Source organism: Ptiloglossa arizonensis, chromosome 7, assembly GCF_051014685.1.
Source record: "Ptiloglossa arizonensis isolate GNS036 chromosome 7, iyPtiAriz1_principal, whole genome shotgun sequence".
In the NCBI taxonomy this organism is placed as follows: domain Eukaryota; kingdom Metazoa; phylum Arthropoda; class Insecta; order Hymenoptera; family Colletidae; genus Ptiloglossa; species Ptiloglossa arizonensis.
The window spans coordinates 16,634,204-16,659,600 of record NC_135054.1 but is presented as its reverse complement, the minus strand read 5'-3'; the positions used below and the strand labels follow the sequence as shown (position 1 = coordinate 16,659,600).

The window sequence follows — 25,397 nt, the reverse complement described above, 5'->3', positions numbered from 1 at the left end:
ATCCTGACCGAGTAACGTTTGAACGAATTAACACGACGTGGTGTTTGTTCGAGAAGAGAGAACGAAAGGATCATTGCTAAATCCCTATTACAATGGTGTAATAAAGCGGTACGCTCCGAAGACGAGATCCATATACATGTGTTCGTGTAAAAATTCTTGCGGGATCTTCGGAAGAGCTGCGTCAGCAGAGCGAAACGCGTTGGGTGCAATAATGTCAGCTTGCCGTGTGGACGCCCCCATACGCCGGAAGAACATTAAAATCTCTTCATACATATGTATAAATGGAGCCGGAGAAGGGCAATATTAAAAACGAGTTCAATGAAAATAGCGAAAAAAGAAAAGGGACGAGGGTGGAGGAGCCAGCTGGAAGTTCAGACACGACAAATTGAATTCTCCGGGGCTGCAGCGAAACTATTTTCTACTTCCTTTGCATGACCGCGTCATTAAAATTGAACAGCGAACGAAGGGGGTTCCGGTGGCGCCAAATTGAAATTTTTTAACACTTAGTTCACCTGACTCGCTTGTTATGAAATCATTCCGATGGAAACGTATTAACGAGAACAGCTACATTCTAGTATATCGACGTGTAAATAAGTCGAGATATCGATGCGTATTACCGATATTGGAATATTGCATCTCGCGGTGTCAAGTGAAGCTAGACGATAGAAAGGAATCTTATCAATTGAATTCAAACATTCTTGTTAATACGCGTTGTCGTGTAGCCGTAACAGGTCTTTAAAATTGGTATGAAAAGTTATAGAGTTCTCAAGGTTGTATAATACATAAATATCTTCGCGATTCGTTTTCGACTCTTAATATCACGTTGTGTAGGTAGTTGATAGCTTTTATTCAGATTTTTAACATCCAAGCATAAAGCAAGAAATATATTCGGTGTCCACAAGTGAGTGTTCAGCATTGTAGACATCTCATTGTCAGAACCAATAATAGAAAGGCATAAAAGTGAAATGTGAGGTAACAAATTCTACGAGTGTCAGAGGCTCCCAAGCGCCTTTAACTGCTTAGATCCTATAGAAGTCGATGAAATGCTGCTAACTTTATTCGTCGCTGAACTTTAATTAATCATTCGATCGTGGAACGACTTTTAATTTATCACTATCGCGTATAACTTTTTATAAGAAACACAGAATAATATATTTACTCGGTTAATATTACATAATTGGCTTATTATACCGGTTGATTTTTGTATTTCGCTAAAAATGTACGATTTTGATAATTATTATTCCACTTGTAACATAGAATTATATTTTTGTATAACCTAGGTAAATAATTCATCTACATCGATCGTTCGAATATTTTGCGTGTAGAGGTGCATCAAGACTTGGAGCCTAAATGCATCAAAATACTTTACACATACGTGTTTCACAAACAGAAGTATGATTATAGGCTAAGCCCAAGTTCAGACCCACTTTAAAAGTCAACGTAAGATCGTTATAAATATACCTCGCTGAATACTTTTATTTTTATATACAAGATATTCCCACGAGATTATGACAAATCGTACTATGCAAATTTCATTTGTCAAAAGAAATCGAAAAGTCCTTAACCGTACCAAAGTCTGAATCATTGTTTGCAAAATGCAATTCAAATTTAAAGCTCCAAATCCCCTAAATTAACATAAAAGTATTCCACGAGAGATATAATACCTACTTTCTAAAGTAAATTATTGGAAACTTAATCGGTTATTAAGTATTATTAGCTTCATTCCTCCAACTTTAATTACTTCCCATAAAGATATCGCAATTGGATTATGACATTATTAACCATACTCGTACATTCGCTAGGAAAATTCATGGAGAGTGTCGTCGACCAATTTAACGTATTCGTTCAAATTCATACTGCGTTGTTCATTCACGGACGATACAATGGAGGTTACGTCATCAAACAGAAATATAATACATATTCGATGTCGAATGTGGTTGCAGTTACAAGAATGCCAACAGCGACAGTCCGATGATTTTGCTTAAAGTTTCACCACGGTGATGGGGTCGTTCGAAATATCGAGAGATATGACGCTGTTACATCTGCGTTGCACGATTGCAATCCACTTTCGGTCTTTCATACTCTTCGTGCAGAAAATCCCACAACCAGTAGTACGATACAAAAGTAGATGGCAATGTACTTTCTTTTCGGTAATACACTCACACTTTGGTATACACTATTGTGTTTCTTCGCGTTTGTATTTACGTGTTATTATATGATTACGAAAATCATCATTTCTTATTACCTTATTTTATGTACTGCATACGCAAGAACATACTCGCGAAAAATGGTACTTTCAAGTTACTTTTCCGACGTGACAACGTGTAACAATGTACGAACAGACAACAGCTTGCAATACGATCCATCGGTTGAATGCAATTGGTCAAAGTGAATTAAAAAAAAAAAAAAGAAAAAAATTTCTATTTTATTACACGTTGTTCAGTTACTTCTTCACGAAGAGTCAGAGTTTGCCTGTACGCACCACCGGTTATAGAACACCCTGTATTTCTCTCTCTCTCTCTTCGTATAACATTGTACTACGACAGGGGCTTTACAAAATAGGACAATACACTAAATATGCTGGGTCCTCTGGTGGTGTGCTTCGCGAGGTACAAATGTAGGCCAAGCTATGTTTCTTCCGTGTTTTTGTCCTTGCAATGTTGACTGTATTTATGGGCGAGGCCGATTCCAAGAAGACGCAGTTGTTCTCTAGCAATGGGTATTTTAGAGAACAGTAATGACGCTTTATGGGTGTCGTTTTTCAACCTACGAGGAGTACGAATGAAACGTTTTTATTTCGGAAAATAAATAGTTGAGCTGGGTGAAATGGAGGTAAAGTGATATGTTTCGAGGCAGAGAAGCGTAAGTGATCTGTTAACTATCGCCACAATAAAGATAAACAGGCTAGAAAGAGAACAAATCTTTTTTAGCAACAGCCAACTTTTACCGTAGTTTGTACAATACGAACGCAAATAAAAAAGCTCGATAAATGTGGCTCAAAAGATCGTTCGTTTTTGAGTTACAAGATATTAGGTTTAAATAAATGTTAACGTTGTGTGTATAAATGTTAACTATTTAGATTATAAACTATTTTGAAGAATGTTATTGTCGAAAATGCAATCGTAGGATGAAAGTTTGTAAGATCGAACGTTCGTATTATAAAATATGTAGATAGTATTATGTTCGGATAATCGAGGTTCTATCGTATCGCCTGGCAGCACGGATTCGATACATCGAATGTAAAGTGGCTCGGTTCACGTTACCCCTTCTTCTTGACACGCTTCTCGGTCTTGCGCGCTATGCAGTTAAGACAGCTGCGCGACGTAGGTGCGCAGAAACATGCCACTGGATCGAGAATTTCAGGTTAAGTTAACTTCAAAACCAATGCTTATCTTGGATTTCGACAGAAAATAGTTATTCGATCAACAATGTCTTTCCGATCTATACGATGTTACCGAATATTCTACCCTATTTTATCGACAAACAATTAACCTCTTCAAATATACTGGAAAGTTGGTAATAAGTTTATGGTAAATTGTTTATTGATAATTCCAATAAAGGTGGTAAATTGATCAGATAGAAACAATACTTATAGTATATATTTTAAACTATTGGAATGTAAAGCTTCCATTCTTTTTCAGTACATATATAACTATAAAACTCAAATACGTAAAATATAAACATAATAAAATCTACATTGTGAAAAGACCAGAAGCTTTAGAATTGAAACGTTTAAAATATACACCTTAAACGCAATCTGTATCTCATTGCTTCATTTTTTTTACAAGTTACTCTTATCCCAGCAATGATTTCGACCACGGTGGAAACGTTTAAAACAATTTGAAATCCTCCATTAAGGTTCGACGCTATTAAATAACAAGAAACTTTAATATTTGACTCGCAATATACACACGCGTTTCAAAATAAACATAATAAGAGACTATCGTTTCTATTTTACGTGTATCTTTTGAGATATTTCTTCAACGAATCGTATAAATCTTTCTATACGGGACGAATTGTCTCTTGTACCTTGTTGTTAAGAAGAGGTTCGTGAGAGAACTCGTAAAACCTTAGATCGACCTCAGATTAACCTGTTATAGATCAGTCGTCCTTTCCTTTGGAACAATAGTTGCCCTACAAAGCCTCGTGGAAGTATCTATCGATATAAAGTTGACCAAATGTCTCTCGTGTACACATCCTGATACATTCTGCGACCCTTATTAATTTATCGATTAATTCTCTCGCTCGTTCCTCCCACCCCCGCCCGATGTCCCCGTCATCTTTCTTGGTAGCTCTCGGTCCCGTCCCCACCTTCTTTCCAACCGTGTCCCCACGCATTCCACATCCTTCGTAAAAAGGTCGCCATCGGCGGGGACTCGTCGCAAAGAAGAATACTAAAACTCCGAACGCGTCCAGCGTCCATGTGGTTTACACATTTCACTCGGTAGACTTTCTCCGATCGTGCAAATATTTCCATCACAGCGCCCGTCCGACTTCCATTTTCCCAGCACTTCTGGCATGATTTGCAGCCCACTCGTCCGCGCGTGTGTTTCCTCCCGTAGGTCGTGCTCCGGGCTTTATTTTTCTAGTATTCACGAGACTTACAATAACACGACTCGATAACGAGTACCATTTCCGGAAGCAGCCTGGGCGATAAAGGTGGCTTTCTCGCTTCTGCAGTTTTATTCCCGCGCTCATCCACCGTGGTGTTCCGTGTAACTAGTTTGAAAACGGCTTTTACGTATACGATGTACGTTCTCAACGATGGAGCGACACATCTCGTAGAGACTACACGATAGGTCCAACGAAGCACAAAATAACTATATTACGATCGATGGATCGACTCACGGTCGATCAATCGTCCGATTTAATCGTTGGAGATTCGATGAATTTCGAGCCACAATCGCACTGCACGATAATTTTAACGTTCGCGCCGTTTTCGCTGGTATTATCGAACTTCACGTCACTTTTACACGATTTGCAGATAAGCAACGCACTGAGCTTCGTAAATACGGTGTCAAAGTGTACGGTACGATAACCTCGCCTAGAGTCGTTGATAACGTCACCGCCGGTCGTTGTTTCGGCCAATGTGTCCGAGTCGGATGCTTCCTTCTTCTTCGCTGTATACTGATTACCGAAAAACTTTCTTTTTCGCGGTCTGCCAGGAGTATTGCTACGTTTCTTCGCTTTTCTTTTTGCGTTCGCCATTGGCGTCCGTTAGAGTCTACACACGCTCACAGTCCGAAAGCGCAGACCGTACTGACGCGGTTCAAACTGGTTCCGTTAAACCTGTCCTTTGAATTCACACGGACGCGGCGCACAACCAACCGAGTTTTCAGAAGGACCCAACGTGCCGCACACATGGAAAGAAAGGGGCCTAATTCACGAGCCAGCTGCCCGTAAGGACGAGCTTACCTGCGTGACTACCTGCGCGCCAGAGTGGACTGATTTTTTGTCCACCGGCGGTCAATTTTGTAACATCGCTCGATGATAAACATATCTTATTTTTCACTTTTCCTTGAGCGAAGATACGTGTGTATCTTCCCCTTAATGTTTTCACACGAGTCTTGCGGAGGTCAAATCGAGCTACTTCGTGAAATAGAAACGAGAGAAAATCGATAATGTAAACATTGTTGCGGCATTACTTCAGGTTTAATAGGTATTCGTATAAAATATCAATCGCTTTCTTTTTTAGGTTGAAAATTAACGATTATTAATTTTAACAATTTCCACGATTAATTTCCAATCTTTAGACGAATACTCTATCCGTTTTATGTTGTTTTTATGAATAAAGAAAGGCCTCTTGACGTAGACTATTTTTAAGATTTTCTTAAATTTTTATTAGACAATGAAGTCGAAGACACTTGTCGATAAATGATATTATTGTACCAGTTTGAATTATTTATCAGCGTGGCCTAATATAGACAATCTTGTTCCATGTATAAATTATTTTTGTAACTTCTGATGACCACAAAATAAATAAAAATTACACTCGTCAATTTTCTTTTTGTTCAAGTTGTAAGAAATTATATATTAGACAATGTAACTAATTTTATTGGATCACCAGTCTGCCTCTAATTTTAATTTTTCTACTAAAAACGGGACGATTCGAACGTAATAATTTTATCTATTACTCCTCTTTTTTTAACTATTTCAATGTCTCGTAATGTCTAGTACGAAACGAGCAACTTTAGGATGTTGAAACGTTTAACTGAATTTCGAGTTGAGAGTATTCTCAGCACAAATTGAAGTACCCAATTACAGACGATCAAACACCGTTGAAGAGTATTGGAAACTGAGAGTACTGTTTCACTTTAGGGACTTTAGAAGCTAAGGTGGTGTTAATCTAATACCAACTAATCAACCGAGCAATGAACAATGAAAATGAAAAGATATATTTCATCGAACATGTATAACGTATTGAGAAAATTAATATTCTATATTTTAAATAAATTAATATTTGTATATTTCTAGATGAATTTAATTTGCAACTTGTTAATATATATGTACAATATGATTTTGAAAATGTTAGAGTACGAGGAACGCAGATAAGATTGCAAAAAATTAATTTACGATTCTAATTACACATTGTAGTCTTGAAAAACCCAAGTATATATAAAAAAAAATAAGCGGATTGTCGTAACTTTTGTGGTAAAGTAACCCATTGACCTAGTCTTTCATTATACTCCCAACGACCCTTCGAGCAATCTTTATTCAATTGCCAAACAATTTTTCACCTTGGAGGAGGCCACTAACATTTTTTCCGACACTTGCGCAAAGACCTAGGGCTGCGTATACTGTATCATAATAATCTACACGCAACGCGTTAATTTTATCTTGCGTGACTAGTGTGTTTTATTCTCAAGGTATTTCGTACAACGAGATTTAGCTCACAGCGGTAAAAATGGGTTAGATAACACAATTTTTATCAATGTGACCGGTGCAAAGAAACCGAAACTAGTATTTTTAACCCTTCTTGGATGACAGAGTCTATTTTTTACCAAAACTTTTGGTAAGGATACGTTGTTATCTCCTAGATTCCAGATTCTAGAGTCTAGAGAGGGACAGCTGTGCTGTATTGGTCGATCGCATACATTTATTCTCTGTTTGACTAGTCTATTTCCAACAGATGGTATTGGTAAAAAGTGGAAGATAGTTGACCAAAAAATTTCCATTGCAACAACGAAACGTTTGTGTCAGAATTTCCCTCAAACTAATAATCAAAAAATAATAGTAACAAACAGCTTGAACACTATCAATACTTGCGTAGTGGAATTTGCAACGTGCGATAAGTTAAGTGCACGCATATGAGATTGATTTTCAAATTAATTTCTCTCGAAAACGACACCTCCTACGTAATTCGTTTATTCTTGTCTTTTGTCTTATTTCGAGCTACAAAATCTTCCTGACTTCGTTTCTATCGTAAACTACGGTCCACCTTGTATATCATGAACGATCAGAGAACAGTGAAAGATAATTGCATCTAAGCGACATTTTCAAACCGACACGAGCCACAACTGGATAATTGTTTTAGTAACGCGTCGCTGTCATTAACGGATATTAAAAGTTATCAGATAGCAAGGCGACTGCATGTGCATTGGTGGAAAGAAGAACGGGTCATTGCTCTTATACGTGCCTTCCGTTTAATGGATCTGCGTGGTATTGCTCGTCGGGTAGAAATTTCACACATGACAGAGTCCCGCATAATTTGCGAAGAAGGTTTACGACCTTATGGAATCCAGCGAGTGCATGTACTCGAAAGCAACGACACGTACATAATAATTTCTAACCCTGTATTTATTACTCTTTGAATTTTTATATTTCTTCTTTAGGAACTAAGTTATAGGTACCTGTTACCAATCTCAATCAAAGACTCGTATCTAAAGAATATCACAGACTCTAGAGAATGCTTCTATCGTTACATTTTTCTGCAATTTTAATTGCATATATTTTTCTTAATCATAAATTGAACGATAGATCACTTGTACCATTAATTTTAAAGTCTTCAAAACACACAAAATGAATACGTGAACAATATCAGTAATTAATTGATTTAATATCGATGTTCGGTTACCTTACTTGTATCTTTTAATATATATATACATATATACTGCTGAAAACGCCTTTAAAAAACTTTTCTAAGAAATGTTCTGTAAATGTAAATCGTCTACGAAATAAATCGAGGTAGAAGAGGACAAAAAATTGAGGCAGAAAACAAAGAAAAGCTATGGAGCTAATGTTCCGAAAAGGGCACGGGAATACAGGAAAATTTACCGAGAACGATAGATCTTCATACTTTGAAACGCTTCGTGAGTTTTCCAATAAAATTTTCTTGGACCGTCGAACATTAACTCTCCCCATGTCCTTTCTGGTATAGCAAAGTAGCAGGGTAACGTACAGCCCGGCCGAAATCAGAATATACATCCGGTCCAACCCCACTCGCGTTATAAAATGTTAGTATATACAGGGTGAACCGTGTAACTTGATCACCGACGTGATTTATACCATTAGTCGACCCGATGCATACTCTTCTTCCACGTCCATTTGACAATTGAAAAAACAAGTCATTAGTTCATTCGGTGTCCGCGTAAGTGCATCGAGACTAATATTTAAACAAATACGATTTATGATCGAAATATTGCGACAAAGGTTCACATAATCAATATCGATGCTCGTTTGGTTGAAGTAATATTTCTTCGATATAATAAATATATAACCGCTTATTTTGACTGTAAAAATTGTATGTTATTTTTGTGTTACACAGAACGTGGTGTTGACTTGGGCGTGATTCAATGACTGTGCCTAAATATTCTACGAACCTGCAATTAAAGAAAATCTTAAATTTTCTCTTTCGAAAACCGTTTTAAAACTGTTGGAGGCTGCATTCGACGTACAGCAGATCCTCGATTGTTGCAGGAAAACTAACCTGAAAATTCCGAGGTACCTGCAATGGTCAAGGTAACCAATCCAATGAGTCGGAGCAACCTATAGTCCCTACTACCGGTTACTTTCCCCTCTAATTTCACTCGTTGCTAAGTAACAACCCCGCTCCACTTGTCAACGCAATGCAACGAACGAGACTCTCACGCAATAATCGAGGTTCTACTCTACTGACTTCAACACGCAGACTGTCGCGTCATGCATACACAGTGACTCGTAAATTTCTTCACAGAATTCTATCGTATCCATCCATCCGGACTAAGTTTACAGTTTTATTTGTCCAACCAGGGGAAGAGCAGACATTTTTACAATTAATTACACTCGCAAACCTAACGCGACATTAATTCAGATTTTAAGGACTGTGCAAAAATTTCGTAAGTGTTTGAAAGCCCGTGTGCAAGCTTTTTGCAAAAAAAATTGGTCACATTGAAGGTATCGGGACAAAAGTACGACCGATGAAAAAAACTGAAAATTAGAGACAATTTCGTGTTATTCAGTTTGATGCAACTAACAGATATCCGGGAACACCGCTTTATTAACACGTTCGCAGTCCCATGGCTCACGGGTGTGTCGGAGCGTTTTTCGGCTCAACAAACATCTCTCTATTAAATCGGAAATTTTTCTAAACCTCCAAAACGTAGATATGTCATCGAGACAATAATGCATCCCCTCAGAAAACAAGGTAGGTTATTCACTGCTACAAAACTCGATCAAATTCCCCGCGTATTCGAGTATTCGCGTTTACCATTGCGTAAACTTTTTAAACTTCGCAATACTTGTCGAATGAATCATTCTACAAACTACAATTCTTTGGTGTCTTCAATTTTCCTATAATTTTGTCTCTTTTCCTACATTATCTCATTCGAAATCTTTCACCGCTCCGATAGTGTCTATTGTTGTTTTCTTTGTTTCCTCTTAGACAAGCGAAACCATCGATTCCTTGTTAACGGTATAAAAATCTCGGTGAACAGTTAGGGATTAATCGTTACACGAAATATCACCATTCCTCGTTCCCTTTTACGTTTCATTGCTCTTTACGATAGTTCTTCTTCCTCGCTGTTTTACCCGGAAATCTCGTTCCCGTATTATTCAAATCTTAAGACGCGGAAAAAAGTCAAGTGGCTCGATCTATCGCAGGGTGGGTCGTAAATCAGCGAGGGGGTAAAGAAAGGTCGCGTCGCGCAATCAATAAGAAGAAACGATCCGGAGCGATCGAGTTACCGCGGCACACCCCGTATAAAATAAAGTTGTTATTGCACGCGAGTCCGCGACACACGAATTCGGTTATAAATACACGCCGCGACGCGTGCATGTATACATCTAGTTGGTCGAGTAATAACCGTTCGTTCCGCTTATAAAGGCATGCATCAAGGAGGCAATAAAAGCGGCACACGCGGGGAAAGTACTTGTTTTCATTTACATGGGCACGCTGCCAAAATGGGACGCGGGGAAACGTACGTGCGGAAGGAGGCTAAGTCGACGGAGGTTTTAGGGAAGACCTCGAAATCCCGCGGGCTATTTATGGAATGGTTATTGAAATCTTACGGACGGGCCCACATCCGCAAAACATGTTTCTACAAGCGAATCGTCCGCGTGGAAGTCGCGCGACGTTCACCCGGCCACTCCTCGACACGTTCCTTGTTATTTGTTTTGATTTGATGGAATCCACGGGAAAACATCCGCGGATAAGCATCAACTTTTATACCACGTATTCTGGAACCAGGTCAGAAGGTATTGCGACGATTCGTCGAATCGCCGGTTGTTGGGATTGTCGTGTTTCTTTTTTTTTTTTTTTTAAATTATTCCAGCGAACGGTTCGCGTTACCGAAATTTTAAGCGCGTCTCGCTTATTTATTCGCACAGTGGAACGTCGATTGTTCGAATATCGATTTTACGAATTTTTGTCAGGCGACCGACCGATCGACCGATACAGAACGAGTCGTGTGTTTAAACCACGTGTATAACGATGCATGTGTTGCGAGTTTGAAAACTGTAGCACAGACGACACGTATTCAGGAATGGTTAGACACAGGTAACGGATTTAAAATTATAATAAGATTGAAGAGATGGATGAACATTTTAGTCGAACGTGGACAACTGTCCACTTTTATTCCACGGATCCTGGGTTAGGTCGCGAGATAAACGTAATCATTCGACGAACTGGATGTTGACTTCCGGAGAGTTCACAGAACCGATCGTTCGACAAAACAGAACTCCGCGTGCGAACAACATATAGGACATTTCGGAACAAAACCAACAAACTTTGTTGGTATATTTGAGAACTCATTCCGAACAGAAAATGTTATATACAGTACGAATCGATTCGTCTTCGTTTTCGAGATACGAACAGGAATATTGATAGGTGCTCGGTTACGAGATTATTTTCGTGCTCGTTGAGACGAGTTGTTCGTTTTTGCGGTATTTATGTTACGATATCGATAAGAGTCACACGTCGAGGGTGAATTTAAATCGAAAACTTTGTACACGCGAGCTACTGATAGCAAACATACGAGAAATTAGCATTAGTACCGATCTTACCGATAGTGGATGCGGTCAATGGAAGCACGCCTATTTGCGTGCACAGAGTCACGAGATTGTAATTTCGAACAATTTCTGTAAATAGTTGTGTAAACAATTTTACATAGTTTCGAATAAATAATTATCGTTAAAAGTTACGTAGCTCGAATACAATGGCCATTTAGATATGCTGCCAAAGTTTCGTTCTGGAACACTCTGTATATTTAACTGTAATAAGGAAATGTGAAACAAGTAAAGTGAAAGTGCACTCGGTAACTTGTATATACTATACAAGTGTCTGGTGGTTTATGGTAAATTGAAACTTGGTGATATTCGATTCTTTTTGCGTAAAACTCGGTTCGACCTGACCAAGTTCAAGCTCCCTCCACATCATTCGTAGAGGAATATGTATTTGTAGTTCATTCAAAGAGATACCAATGTTCATATTAACGTCTGTGTGACCAGATAATACAGAAAACACAGATAATACAGATAAGTTGGAACAAGTAAAATAAATGAAGCGAACAAAAAAACAGGTCTGTAATCATCTAACCGACTATTTGTTGATAATTAACAATTGTTATTAACATTTATGCATGTTCCGGAATATTAATGTTACAATGTGAATCGCATTTATGCATTATAAATGATTAATTTATCTATAGAAATTAATTTCGTTCGAGATTCGAAGTAAAAGATTGGTATCGATATGTCTCGATTTTCGTTCGAAATTAATTTCCGCAAGCTAATTAATGATTTATATTCCTTAAATAAAATGTATATTGTAACATTAATATTCGGAACATGCGTAAATGTTAATAACAATCGAGTAGATGAAGAAACATTCGCCGAAACCGTTCGCCTTCACAGATTTCACAATTATTTCATATTTATATATTGTAATTATTAGTAATCGATGTCTGACCGTCGTTTAAACAATTATTAACAATATCCTAGTACGAATAATGGCTTAAAAGCCATCAATTTCTTGAAATATTCGATTAGATCGAACAAAGACAATCGAAGTAACGGTAAGTGACCTTGCGGTGGGTATATAAGGAGCCGCCGATTGTTCAAAATTTCATTCTCCCAGGAGCCTCCGAGGTGGACGGATCTCTTCATTTTAGGTATCTGGACCCACCATGGACAACGGTCGACCTCTTGGTAACCGGTGCTGACCGCTGGTAGGCAGTGGTCAGTACTGGCGACCATTCTAATTCTTTTTTTTTTCATTTTTTTTGTTGGCTTCATTTATTTTACTTGTTCCAACTTATCTGTATTTATTCTCCGATTTTAATTTGTATCTGTTTTTCCATGTTTACCTTTTGCCATTGCTTCGTTTATTTTCTGTTACTGCATGAATGTATTTAACCATTAATCCACATATTTTGATCACATCTTGACTTGTTTAATATTTATTACAAATTTAATTCGATTACCTTAGCTAGGTATATCAGGAAACGAAACACGAAGAACGAAGAGGACTGCTTCATCGCATCCGCCGCGGAATCGTTAATTTTGAGGTTAGACCAAGTTAGTTTTAAGACCACCATGTACGAACATTTGTACTCTGTCGAGCAATTATCCAATCTTTAGTTTATTTTTGCTCGTTTGCTCGTTTCTCAGTCCGGTCACCACTGCTTGTTGCATAAGCAAGTGACCGGCCGTGTAGATGGTCCGAAAGGTCGATCGTCGTCTCTTCCGGTGTGTGCGCTTCTCGGGAGATTTGAAGTGAACACAGGGGCAGGTATCCATGCCGGTCCCTGTGGAAGCCTCCAGGATAAGACCCTCTCTTCGTAAAGCTTCAACAGTCGGGTCCACGGTCTGCGTGTGCTGACACGGAGTTGAGAGAAACGGGGCACTCCTCCCCTGAGGAGGAGTGGAGGCGTCGCGCATTTCACTCGACAATCGGGCCCAACGCGGGGAAACGGGATCGACCTAGTAGGACCAACTCCACGGTACGCGTCGCGTCTTTCCCAATCTTGCCTCATTTTGCTCGACAATATAATTGCTCGGCAGAACTAAACTAGGAGATCGAAGGAACTTTGATTCCTTCGATCTCTTCGGTTTAGTAATTTCGTTTGTACCGCGTATCGAGGGAGATCGATGGAACTTTGATTCCATCTATCTCTCTCCGGGTCTCCACTCGCAGCAACCTCCACGTGGTGAGACCTGGTAATCGGTATTACTCGCGACGAACAATAATTTTTGTGTCGCGGGTAGTACCGAGCTAATTGGCTGCGAATTTAGAATAGTTTTATCGTTTGAATTATAAGAATGAAACAAATGTAAAGTTAATTTATTGCATAAGCTATCCTTAATCGGCTATATACTTAGACTAGTCATTAGTATATAAGAATAAATTTTATATCGTAAGATTGAAAAATTGTTGTGGCGTCCAAGATTGTTTGATACTTGAATGACGATAAAAGTAGAAGTACCATTGTATGCCGAAAAAAAATGTATGATCATTAAATAAACCAAACTTATTGAAAATATCTTGTGTCTTTTAATTACAACTTTCCTTCTGCCTTTTCTGTATTGCTTATGTATCACTTCATCTACACTTAAATGACGCCATTTCTAAGAGTCCGCGAAAAAGGAATACCTTCTAGACCATCATGTTGTCCTGATACTAAAATCACGAAATCGAATACGTAAATTCGAATTCGTAAATTCATTCGAAAATCCCAACAAATTTCAATTCGCGGAAATTCTCGGAAATGACGTCATTTCCAAGAATCGACGAAATCGTGCCACCTCATTCGTTATCATGTTCTCCTGATACCAATGTCTGAATTCCGGTAAAAATTTTAAAAATTTTCTGATTTTCCGAGTTTTGGTATCAGGAGAACATGATAGACGAGGAGGTGGCACGATTCCATCGATTCTTGGAAATGACGTCATTTCCAGGAATTTCTGGGAACATTAGTCGGGCAGGAATTTTTCACGAATTTCGAAACTTTTGCTAAACCTTTTCGCCGATTTTGACACTTTGGTATCAGGAGAACATGATGTGCGAGGTGGTATTCTTATTCCGTGGATTCTTGGAAATGACGTAATTTCCAAGAATTTCTGCGAATTGAAATTTTGGGGGAATTTCGAACGAATTTCGGACTTTGGCAAAAATTTTCACCGATTTCGAGACTTTGGTATCAGGAGAACATGATATGAGAGGAGGAAACCGTTCGCCTTTGCATATTTCTCAATATCTTGATGTTTATTTATCATAATTATTAACAACCATCGTAGGACCATAGTTTAAACAATTATTAACAATGTCCTAGTATAAATAATAGCTTAAAAGGCATCAATTCCTTGAAATATCCGTTTAAATCGTACAAATAAAATCGAAGAAACTGGTAAGTCACCTTCTCGAGGGTATAAATAGAACCACCGGCTGTCGAAAATTTCATTCGCCCGGGAGCCTCCGCGGCGGACGGAGCTCCTCCTCTGGGGGACCTCGACCCTCAGGGCCAGGGTGGCCCGACGCGGAGAAGGGCGGAAACGCCGCGGACCCGCGGCGGGCTCGAGGAGGACCCGGGGCGGACGGAGCTCCCCTTCTGGGAGATCTGGACCCTCCGGGTCAGGGTGGCCCGACGCGGAGAGGGGCGGTACCGCGGCGGATATGCGCCGACCAGCGCGAGGGAAGTTTTTGGGAGGGAAGGTCGATGTAACTTCAAAAAATTCCAATAAATTCATTAAGTAAAAAATAATTACACTACCTCTACTCCAAGAATTTTGCTAAAATTTTTCCGAGAATTCTCAGAAATGACGTCATTTTCGCGAAATCCCGAAAATTCCCAGAAATGACGTCATTTCCAAGAAGTGGCACGATAGGAATACCTCCTCGCACATCATGTTCTCCTGATACCAGTCTCGAAAACCGTGAAAAATTCCAGTTAAAGTTCAGAAAATCGTTTAAAATTCGCGCCTCGGGGAAATTCTCAGAAATGACGTCATTTCCAAGAAGTGGCACGATAGGAATACCTCCTCGGATATCATGTTCTCCTGATACCAAAGTCCCGAAATTGGCGAAAAATTTTAGCCAAAGTTCAAAATTTTCTAAAATTTTTGTCCGAAATTCAGACTTTGGTATCAGGAGAACATGATATGCGAGGAGGTATTCCTATCGTGCCACTTCTTGGAAATGACGTCATTTCTGAGAATTTCCCCGAGGCGCGAATTTTAAACGATTTTCTGAACTTTAACTGGAATTTTTCACGGTTTTCGAGACTGGTATCAGGAGAACATGATGTGCGAGGAGGTATTCCTATCGTGCCACTTCTTGGAAATGACGTCATTTCTGGGAATTTTCGGGATTTCGCGAAAATGACGTCATTTCTGAGAATTCTCGGAAAAATTTTAGCAAAATTCTTGGAGTAGAGGTAGTGTAATTATTTTTTACTTAATGAATTTATTGGAATTTTTTGAAGTTACATCGACCTTCCCTCCCAAAAACTTCCCTCGCGCTGGTCGGCGCATATCCGCCGCGGTACCGCCCCTCTCCGCGTCGGGCCACCCTGACCCGGAGGGTCCAGATCTCCCAGAAGGGGAGCTGCGTCCGCCGCGGGTCCGCGGCGTTTCCGCCCTTCTCCGCGGCGGGCCACCCTGGCCCTGAGGGTCTAGGTCCCCCAGAGGAGGAGCTCCGTCCGCCGCGGAGGCTCCCGGGCGAATGAAATTTTCGACAGCCGGTGGTTCTATTTATACCCTCGAGAAGGTGACTTACCAGTTTCTTCGATTTTATTTGTACGATTTAAACGGATATTTCAAGGAATTGATGCCTTTTAAACTATTATTTATACTAGGACATTGTTAATAATTGTTTAAACTATGGTCCTACGATGGTTGTTAATAATTATGATAAATAAACATCAAGATATTGAGAAATATGCAAAGGCGAACGGTTTCCTCCTCGCATATCATGTTCTCCTGATACCAAAGTCTCGAAATCGGTGAAAATTTTTGCCAAAGTTCAGAAATTTCCTAAAATTTTTGTTCGAAATTCAGACTTTGGTATCTGTTGTTTAAAAGTGTAGTAGAGATGGCACGTATTCAGGTATAGTTAAACAGAGATAAAAGTAATATAGGATTTCAAATAATGATGAAAATAATGAAAGAGAGAAAAATATTAGATGTATTATAATGGGCAAGGCAATAAATAGAAATACTCGACAGATGTTTATTTTAACGGGTGCTCGAAATTTGGTGCTATCTAAAAACGATTAATTATTATTTCACAATACATTTTTTTGTATTAAGTATGTACTCTTTTGTATAATGAATATCCAGATTTGAAATTGTTTTATTCCTAGTCGTTTTATAACATATTCGAACGGATTTATGTTCTGATAAATCGGATCAGTGACGTTTTATTATAAGTACTATATGTACTTTTCCTTTATCTCTAATGACGATCTCGAAAACAACACAGTTCTCATCCAGCCACGTGTTCTTAACGTTAAATTTATGCGATTGTCGTGAAATTTGTTTGTATTCGAAAGTGGTCGATGAAACTCGAGCAGCATTCGTAAACGATAACTTGGAAAAGTGGAATGCGATATACCAATATCGGAATTTGGTTATATAGAAAAATTCTGACAGAATATCAATTTACCGTAGGTTATTTATATTTCTCTTCGAATCGAGAAAATATTCTTTCACTGTTTGGCTCGAGATACATAGGACATGGTCTTCTGTACGGAAAATAATATATTTTTCGTAAAGTAATCACTCGAATGAAAATTCTAAGTGATCGATTTAATCACAATTAAAAATGTTTCAAATTTTCAGTAATAAATTTCTCACTTTGATCAATGACTTCAATAGCATCGTTCAATGTACAAATATGAATTTCTATCAAATTTCGCATTTCTGTTTTATCGATCGTGAAAGTGAACGAAGAACGGTACGGTAGTATGAGTGATACACGATTAAATATACGACAAATAGATCGATAAAGTGACAAACTAGATACGGGTAATAAGAACGATGCTCGTATTTTCATTTAAGGATTAAATCATGGTATTTAATTTTTTTGGATAAATAATGCAAAATTCCTGTTCAAACTTTTATTAACATCCTTCTGACAAAAATGCCAGGGATAGACCGAGATGATAATGCCAACATAATGTCGTGCATAGAAAGTACATATCGGAACAACACAAATGCGATAGTACGTAGAGTACAATGATCCGTGTTAAGTACAAATTGTTGACACGAATCGTAATCCACAATAGAAATCCAAGTTTATCCCAAACCGGTCGAGATTTAAGTGTTCTTTTAGCTTTCGTCCCTCCCGAAAACTTCAATTGAAACACGTGACCCCAATGGTCCACGTGGATCAACTCATTTTTCAAAGTAAACTGGCCTGAAATCGCCCTCGCTTTTGAAACGGGCCAAGAATTGGAGAAATATTCCGCTGTAAACGGCGTTGCTTTAAACATCAAGCTCAAATGAGACTGTAATGTTTATAAATGTCAGGACTTGACAATGCTCTTGGGCATAACTCTCATCGTTTCCCCTGTTGCAGGCCACCCATACGAACGTCGCATTATACCGCTCTATCTCGGATCATGAACCTTTTGTCAGGAACACGAGAGAAAAATCTCACCTCGCCGCCTCGACTGGCACAATACGTGGGCGTCTATACTTACGCTTCCCAAGAAGGAGAAACGCATATTGTACGGGATGTCCTCAAGCGGAAGAACACTAGTTTGACACACGATAGGGAACTGTTCAAAACCGTATATTAATTGATGAATAATAATCGTCGGCGTATCGCAGCACTGTTCTTCGAATTGTCGCGCAGTTGTCTACAACACTTCGATCGTTCTCGCTTACTCTCAGTGGTTTTCATTGAAAGTCTCCCCGTGTATTTGTAACTGGACGATGCATTACAAGACGCTCCAATAATCGGTTCGAAATTTGGTCATTTTAATACGAACGCATCATAGAAATTTGTGAAATTCATTAGTTTTATTTTGTATAATTGTTCTTCAAAGAAGACACTTCGAAGGCTATTCTCATTTGTTCTCGATGGTTTTTATTCGGTGATTTCAATAGTTGAATATTTTATAGATTTGGTCGTTTCAATAGTCTTTTTTTATAAAAGACACTTCGAACTGTTCTCTCATACTCTGAATGGTTTTCATTGTTATGAGAATATTAAAATAGAAATATCTTCATCTTTTCTAAAAACACGAAATGCAACGTGATGAGCATTAATTTATAACTTGGGGAACCAGAGGGTAATACGCAATCTGTGTTGCTTAATATTTCGTAAACCGTCGAATTTTCGAGCAAACAGTCAAACATGGATGGAATATTTTTCGAGTCTCTATCTATGTACGAAGTTTCATTAAAATCGGTGAGTACCACTTCATGTGGTCCCCTTGTCAGGGACGAGCGAGCCAGAGGTAGATAACAGCACTCAATTCCTGGAACACCTCTTGATCAGTTAGCGAGGGATTACCGTATAATGAAATTGCATATGCGTTACATTATCTTTCGATATACGAGACATTGATGCAAAAATTTTTGAAGGCTTGTACGCCGGTACACAAATAGGAATTTTTTGAAATGCAGGGAAGAGAGTCAATCCAAGATTTCCTTCATCCATTTCTATAAGGGGATTACCTCTTGTGACAAAGTATATTAGAAATAAATTTTTCAAGTTTTATTCGAACATTTAGAAGTTTTACAACGATTTTTGAAGGACAGTTGAAATCACAGAATACTATCAAAAATATAGATCGTAAGTATTTTATGAAAGAAAATGGTTTCTTTTAGTTTAAAAACAATTGCCGACAAGTTTAATTCATGGAGATCAGTTTCCATTTTAAACTCCTGTAATTTTATCGTATCGTATAATATTGCAAACAGAGTTACAATTACTGGAACAACAAAGGATCAATTTAGATTCCTTCGTGATTAATTGTAAAATTTCACAACGATTAGAAAATAAATTCCATCGATTATTGGTACCCAATGTAACTTATAAGAAGGTGCGTTTGCATCGATGTAGCATCATAGCCATTTAATTGCAGCGTATCGGAAGGGAAGGGTAACTTGATTGAACAATAAGGGGAAAAAATAAGGAGCGTTACAAAATAGCTGTATTGAGAAAATCAACTTTTAATAGGTACTTTAATCTTCAAGGAAAGAAACAAGGTGCGGTAAATTTAACTCTATTGTTCGTAATGTGAAATTTACATTACGCATCGTAGTAACGTTAGAAAAGAATAGATTTTACGAAGAAAGCACCGAAAGTATAACGAACCGGCAAAAACGATGAAAAATGAAAAGTCCTTCTCGGATGACAATTATTTGTCGAGTGTACACTAAAATACAACCAAGACGATATAGTCGATGGAAAAACCGAGAGAGCGTGGGTGCTCCGTCTACCTGCCTTTTAATTTATGGTGAAAAATTTATGGACCGTCGACATTGTATTCAAATGACTGAGAATCTGTGATGAATGCATGTTTAACGTCGCCTGTTTCTTCTGGTCGGTATGGCAAAAGTAGAAGAAAATGCAAACAGCAAGATCTTTGCACTACGTGAATGCACCTTGCGATGTACCAACGCGTTTACCGTCCCGTTGCATCAAGGCGTTTTTTCGTTCAACAAGAATCGTTTGTTCGATTAAATGGGAAACATTAAAATAATGTGAAACATAGATTAATTTCGAGGATAACGATACGTATCGTTCACGAAAGAAGATGTAATATTTATTGTTACGAAAATTGATCAAAATTTTTACACATTCGACCTGTATTCCCGCTTTTAAGCGCGGAGTGTAAATGTGTAATGGTGTCAATTTTTACATTTTAAATTCGATCGATATTAGTACGTTAATTTTTCCTTTTAATTATATTTTATTCAGTATTTCTGTCCTTTCTGGACGAGTTACGATTCTCGATATAATTTGATTATATCTTGACGAAAAAAATTGATGAAATTTATAACATGTATTGACTCGACACTTGTCGAAATGAATACATTATTTGTAAGTTACTCCGATAAACGTCTTGAATTCGATAGATTGGAAACGAAGACAAAAAGGTGTGTTAAAGATGAGAGAAAATCGATGTGAGAATATGAAATGAATATAACGATGCTTTCTTAGAACCCAATTTGTTCTAGAACGCAGTTAATGTTACTCGAAAAATAAGAATTCCGTAGTATTCGAGCAATTTGTTACTCCAAATCGTATCGTTTCCCTAAATGTCCAGGTACAACCTGTAGTAAGAAGGATATTTCACATAGTAATACCCATTCTGCACAGCATCTTCGAGTTCAGCTCGAATGTTAATTAAGAAAAAGTGCTGCCAATGAACAGAAGATTTAAAGTATCGTCTTCAGCTGCAGTTAATTCTCGACATTTAAATATCGAACACTCCGGGGAACTGGTTTTTCTGAAATGAGAATAATACATCTTCGCTTCCCCCTTTTCCTTGTAACGCGAAGTGAAACGAAGATTCTTGTAAATTATTCATTCGAACGAGGTCATCCACGACACTTAAGCATTGTTAAGGTTATCGACAGAACAGACGGCGATCCCTTCGCAAATTTGTCTCAACGTTTAATTACCTAACCAAGTTTTTACGCGCTATCACATTTTAATTCAAAGTATTCCGTCTTCCGAAGAAGTTTAATTAAAGTTCTCCCGGCATTTTCTCTACCGTAAAATTCCAACGGCAGTTAGAAAAGTTTAAACATCATTAATTGTACCATCCTAAAGAAGATCGAAACGGAGACGCGGCACTGCACTAATCTCTTAACGAAGTATAATCTCTTCGAAAGTTAAAGACGATAGAGACTGCTCTCGCTTGATCCAATGATGATTTCGAATGTCACCCGTAATGTGAAATCGTTCAATCTTCGTTTCAACGAGGAGACGGAATTGTCAGTGCCGCGAGCTTTACGATGCCGATGCGAGAGATTGTTTAAAATTTAAACGGTCGACGATTTAAAAAATCACCACCAGCTCCGCTCGTACGAAGAGTCAAAGATTCAGGAATCGTCGTGTCGGTGAGAGTTTCAATGTCTTCGACCGGTACCTGCGTAAGATACATGTTTCTAGTCTGTTTTTAGTTTTACGGCTTCCCTCGAAACAGAGATCGATGTACCACCATGCCATAACGTGTGTTAAATACGTGTTTGCCGCTGCTCGGACACACCCTCGGAACTCTTGAATCCCAAGGATTTGAATTCAAACGAAACATTTCAATATTCGTAACATTCGGTACAAAAATTCGTATCGTCGAACCACAAAGAAGCTCGATGTTACTCGAAGTTTGTGTCCTCGTAGACGACAAAAGAAAAATAAAACAAAAGAATGGAAAATAAAAGTGACACGAAAACTCTTATAGATTTTTCAAATCTAAACCGTTCCAATAATACAACAACTCTCGTAGTCCATTCCGCGTGTAAGATATACATCGCTGTTATTCGCAACGTGTTCCGAAATTTACGAGTTTCTTTGCCAGCAATGATCCGGTTGTGTACGCAAACCTAACGATTCCTTGGAAACAATGTTTCGCCACTGTTGGAAGAGCTCCGTTCTCGTCCAATCGCGAGTAACGTGGAATTTCGATCGAGCGAGAAAAGTGGCTCATGATTTCGGTCTTTGAAAGGCACGCGATTGTTCAGGGAACTTTTCTGCGTTATTTGACAGAGCAAAGGGAGCGTACCCCTGGTGGGCTCGTCCTTCGCGTAACTATTGATTTCCGGAAGGTCGGTCGGGGTTCCTCTGCTGGTGCGAAACATTCTATTTCGAGGGGGTGGCGAGACGGAGGGGAGGGGAATCGTCAGAGGGTAGAAAGAAACTACCACCAATGCGGCGGGGCGTCATGAGACTGTGCATTGCGATGCTACACGGCTGGAATCCGAGGGTAAAATCGAGTCGGACGAATCAGCTATTTTGGACAAAGAAACGTCGAACGTCCGACTCTAATCGACTTGATAGCCGTGACGCAATGAACGCAATGCGCGCAAAGAGGTAGCGATGCATCTTTCACGATTCCCATACCTATGCACCGGATTCCGACTAAAGGTAATCCAGCGGAAATTGCTGTTCGATTCGAATAGATAATCCAATTCCCGACTTTTCTCTGCAGCTTGAGCAGTCATGTCGCGTTTAGGTCGCCTGGCCACGGTTGTAATTCGACGCTACCGCCAATTCCGCGGACGCTCGAGAAATTTGTGGTGAAACGTGACAGAAAAGAATTACAATCGCGTTAAAATTAACGAAACGACCCATGGGCCACGAAATTCAACAAAATAATGTATATCTTCTACCATCTTCGCGAACGACGAGCCATCGTTGCGACGTTCAAAAAAGTTTCCGTATTTAACGACGAGAATTCTTCGGTATTTATTTCTGTCTATGTCTTTGGAACTCGTTACGATGAAAGTGTTTCCAAATATTGAGGTTAATATAATACATTTAAATTTCTTTTCCAAAGAGTGTAATCTGGATACGAGATAACGTTTGAACAGATTATCGATACTATTAATCGGAACAATGTGTAACGATACAATTAGAAAGTAATCTGTGGATCAGAGGATACGTGAAAACCCGAGGTAGCTGCATCTGGTAAGTTTATCGAACGGTACTCCATTTTCTCTCAAATTAAATAAAATTTATACGAGTCGATTTAATACAGTCTGGATAGCTGAACGAATTTTACCCCTGATAAGGGTCCGTTGCTCTGTCTCGTTCGCTCGCGGTGTATTCTACCCTCTTCAGACAGGGGAGAAGCTTACACCTATTTTCCACTGTGTCAGCGAAGAATTCGTTCCTTAATACGAAATCCGGAATATTCATAGCATCGAAAGAACGTATTCCTGAACCTCTGTTCTCCGTTGATAGACCACAGGGATAAACTCGAAACAATTTTTGAATAAGACAACGCACGCGCAATTAAAAAATGGTTGATACTTCGGGTGAACAAGGAGAGTCGCGCGCGTTCATTGTTGGAAAACGGTTCTTTACCTCTCCCTGGAGTGTCTATTGTTCGTTTCCTTTCTTTCCCTCTGGACAGGTCAAACCATTAGTTCCTTGCTAACGGTACGAGAACGATTAAAAATCGCGTGAAAAATAACCGAATATGTTCCCCATCGGTTCGAGGGATCGGGACGGCGGGCTATGAAGAGATTCGATCACACGTGAATTCGATAGGAGAAAACAGAAAACGGAAGACCAACGCGATAGGTTACAGGATAATCTTGATCAGGTTCTGATGGATGACGCAAGACCCGTATCACCGATGCTTTACGTTCCCCTCGCTTGCATACGAAACGCAAACAGTGTACACAATAAAACGTCGTACACCGTGAGTGAAAGTGTGTATTCCAGGTAGGATAGTGTCGTATGAGTGCACGTAAGGTCGAGTCAACCAAAGAATCGACTCGGAGGACCTCCCACCAGTTGTCCTGTCGAGGGGAACTCTTCCTGCTTTGGCCAGCGACTCGGATGCTCGAGAGTTCGACACCATTCGATGTAAGTAGCAATGGGATCGAGCACACGAGTCGTTTATATCTATTGTTAACCTATCTTGATTAACGTCATTGAAGTATTATTTCTTATTTTTCGTTCGAGTCCGTTAATATCGGTGTTTCGAGTAAAGACAATGTTGCGATACTGTTTATCACAGAACGTGATGTATTTAGATGTAAAAGTGAAGAATGTTTGTACGTAAGGACGAACGTGGCGAGTATGTACGGAATTATTGTGCAAGCGACTTTAGCTTTAAGTTTATGTTATATAAACGCATAACGAGTGTAGCGCGATATGGTCTATGTATTTTGTATACGGTATGGGTGAATAGAATCGGAGTGAGAGAAATATGGGTGGCGTCACTTGCCATAGAACGTTAAGAGAGAGACCGTATATGTATTGTTGCGAGAGCATGTACGTATTATAGCGAAAAGAGAGTGCCCGCGGTAGAGACGCGCGCGAGAGAAGTAGACTATTGTGTTATCGTGCAATCTAGTATTTCTCTCGATGAATAATATTTTTTCGTCTTATTTATCGGCGCGATTCAATATCGTCCAACTTCGCAAACGTAACCGACAGCATTGTTCCACGATGTGAAACGTTTCGAATACTTCGCTACAGGTCGATTCTTTTGTTGACTCGATCTTAAACGGTGGTGTTCCGTATGTCGAAACAGGCGGATAGGTAGACGGCAAACAACGTCTGAAGGAGACGCTGAAGTATCCCTATTATACATAATAGAGAGCCAAATTCCCTCGAAGCGGCGTTCGTCTCCGAAAGCAGGTGGTCCTCTAATGGTGTATTTCATTTTCTGTACCCGAGCCGCGTAGTGATTCGTGTGCGATTTGACACTTGCGTCAGTTTATTCAGACGCAACTAAGTCAACGATAATACGATGCTCTTACGTATGGTAATGCAAGACACGAATCGTAGAAAGCGTTACTGTTTCGCGAACAAAGCTGAATCGTTCGCAGGAGCAAACACGACCGTTTTTATTTATTTAAATAGAGCCGTGTACTCTTCTTACGACGAATCGATTCTTCCCATCGTTCTGCGCATGAAAGCAATAACGGTAGGTCTTTGTAGAATATACACGTACTTTACGAGATACTTGAGATTTCAAACGCTCAAACTGATGCTCGAGATGTTCAGACGTTCCGTCATCGCATAACAAGCATTTTCTGTACCATTTCTTTACCATTTTCATTTGAAATGTCTCGAAAGCTGTTCCTAATATTCTTGCACGCGTATGATACATCGTATACACTCGTATACGCACGTACGTGTACGTGTATTCTATAGTTGCATCGAGAAATTAAAATACGATTATATTGAAAAAACAATATCACATCAACGATCCCAAAATCTCGAGAAAAAGATACTCCGCTACTTTGAGAAACGAAAAATAAATTTTTTCAAAGGAGTGGACATCTCT

General features: G+C 39.1%; 2 protein-coding genes across 4 annotated transcripts in view; both read right to left on the bottom strand.

Annotated features, from left to right (window-relative positions):
* Positions 1 to 25,397, bottom strand: part of LOC143148989 (uncharacterized) — a 420,594-nt gene that overhangs the window by 293,629 nt on the left and 101,568 nt on the right. The window lies entirely within an intron of this gene.
* LOC143148990 (uncharacterized) lies at positions 838 to 5,238 on the bottom strand. Of its 2 annotated transcripts, none has more exons than XM_076315884.1 (2): positions 3,264 to 5,238; positions 838 to 2,766 (listed from the first exon to the last, which is right to left on the bottom strand). In XM_076315884.1, the coding sequence occupies exon 1, from the start codon at positions 5,206 to 5,208 to the stop codon at positions 4,855 to 4,857; it is 354 nt and encodes a 117-aa protein (XP_076171999.1). In that variant the 5' UTR covers positions 5,209 to 5,238; the 3' UTR covers positions 838 to 2,766; positions 3,264 to 4,854. The 2 variants fall into 2 exon arrangements, with proteins under 2 accessions (XP_076171999.1, XP_076172000.1); XM_076315885.1 differs by having other exon boundaries at positions 4,030 to 5,238.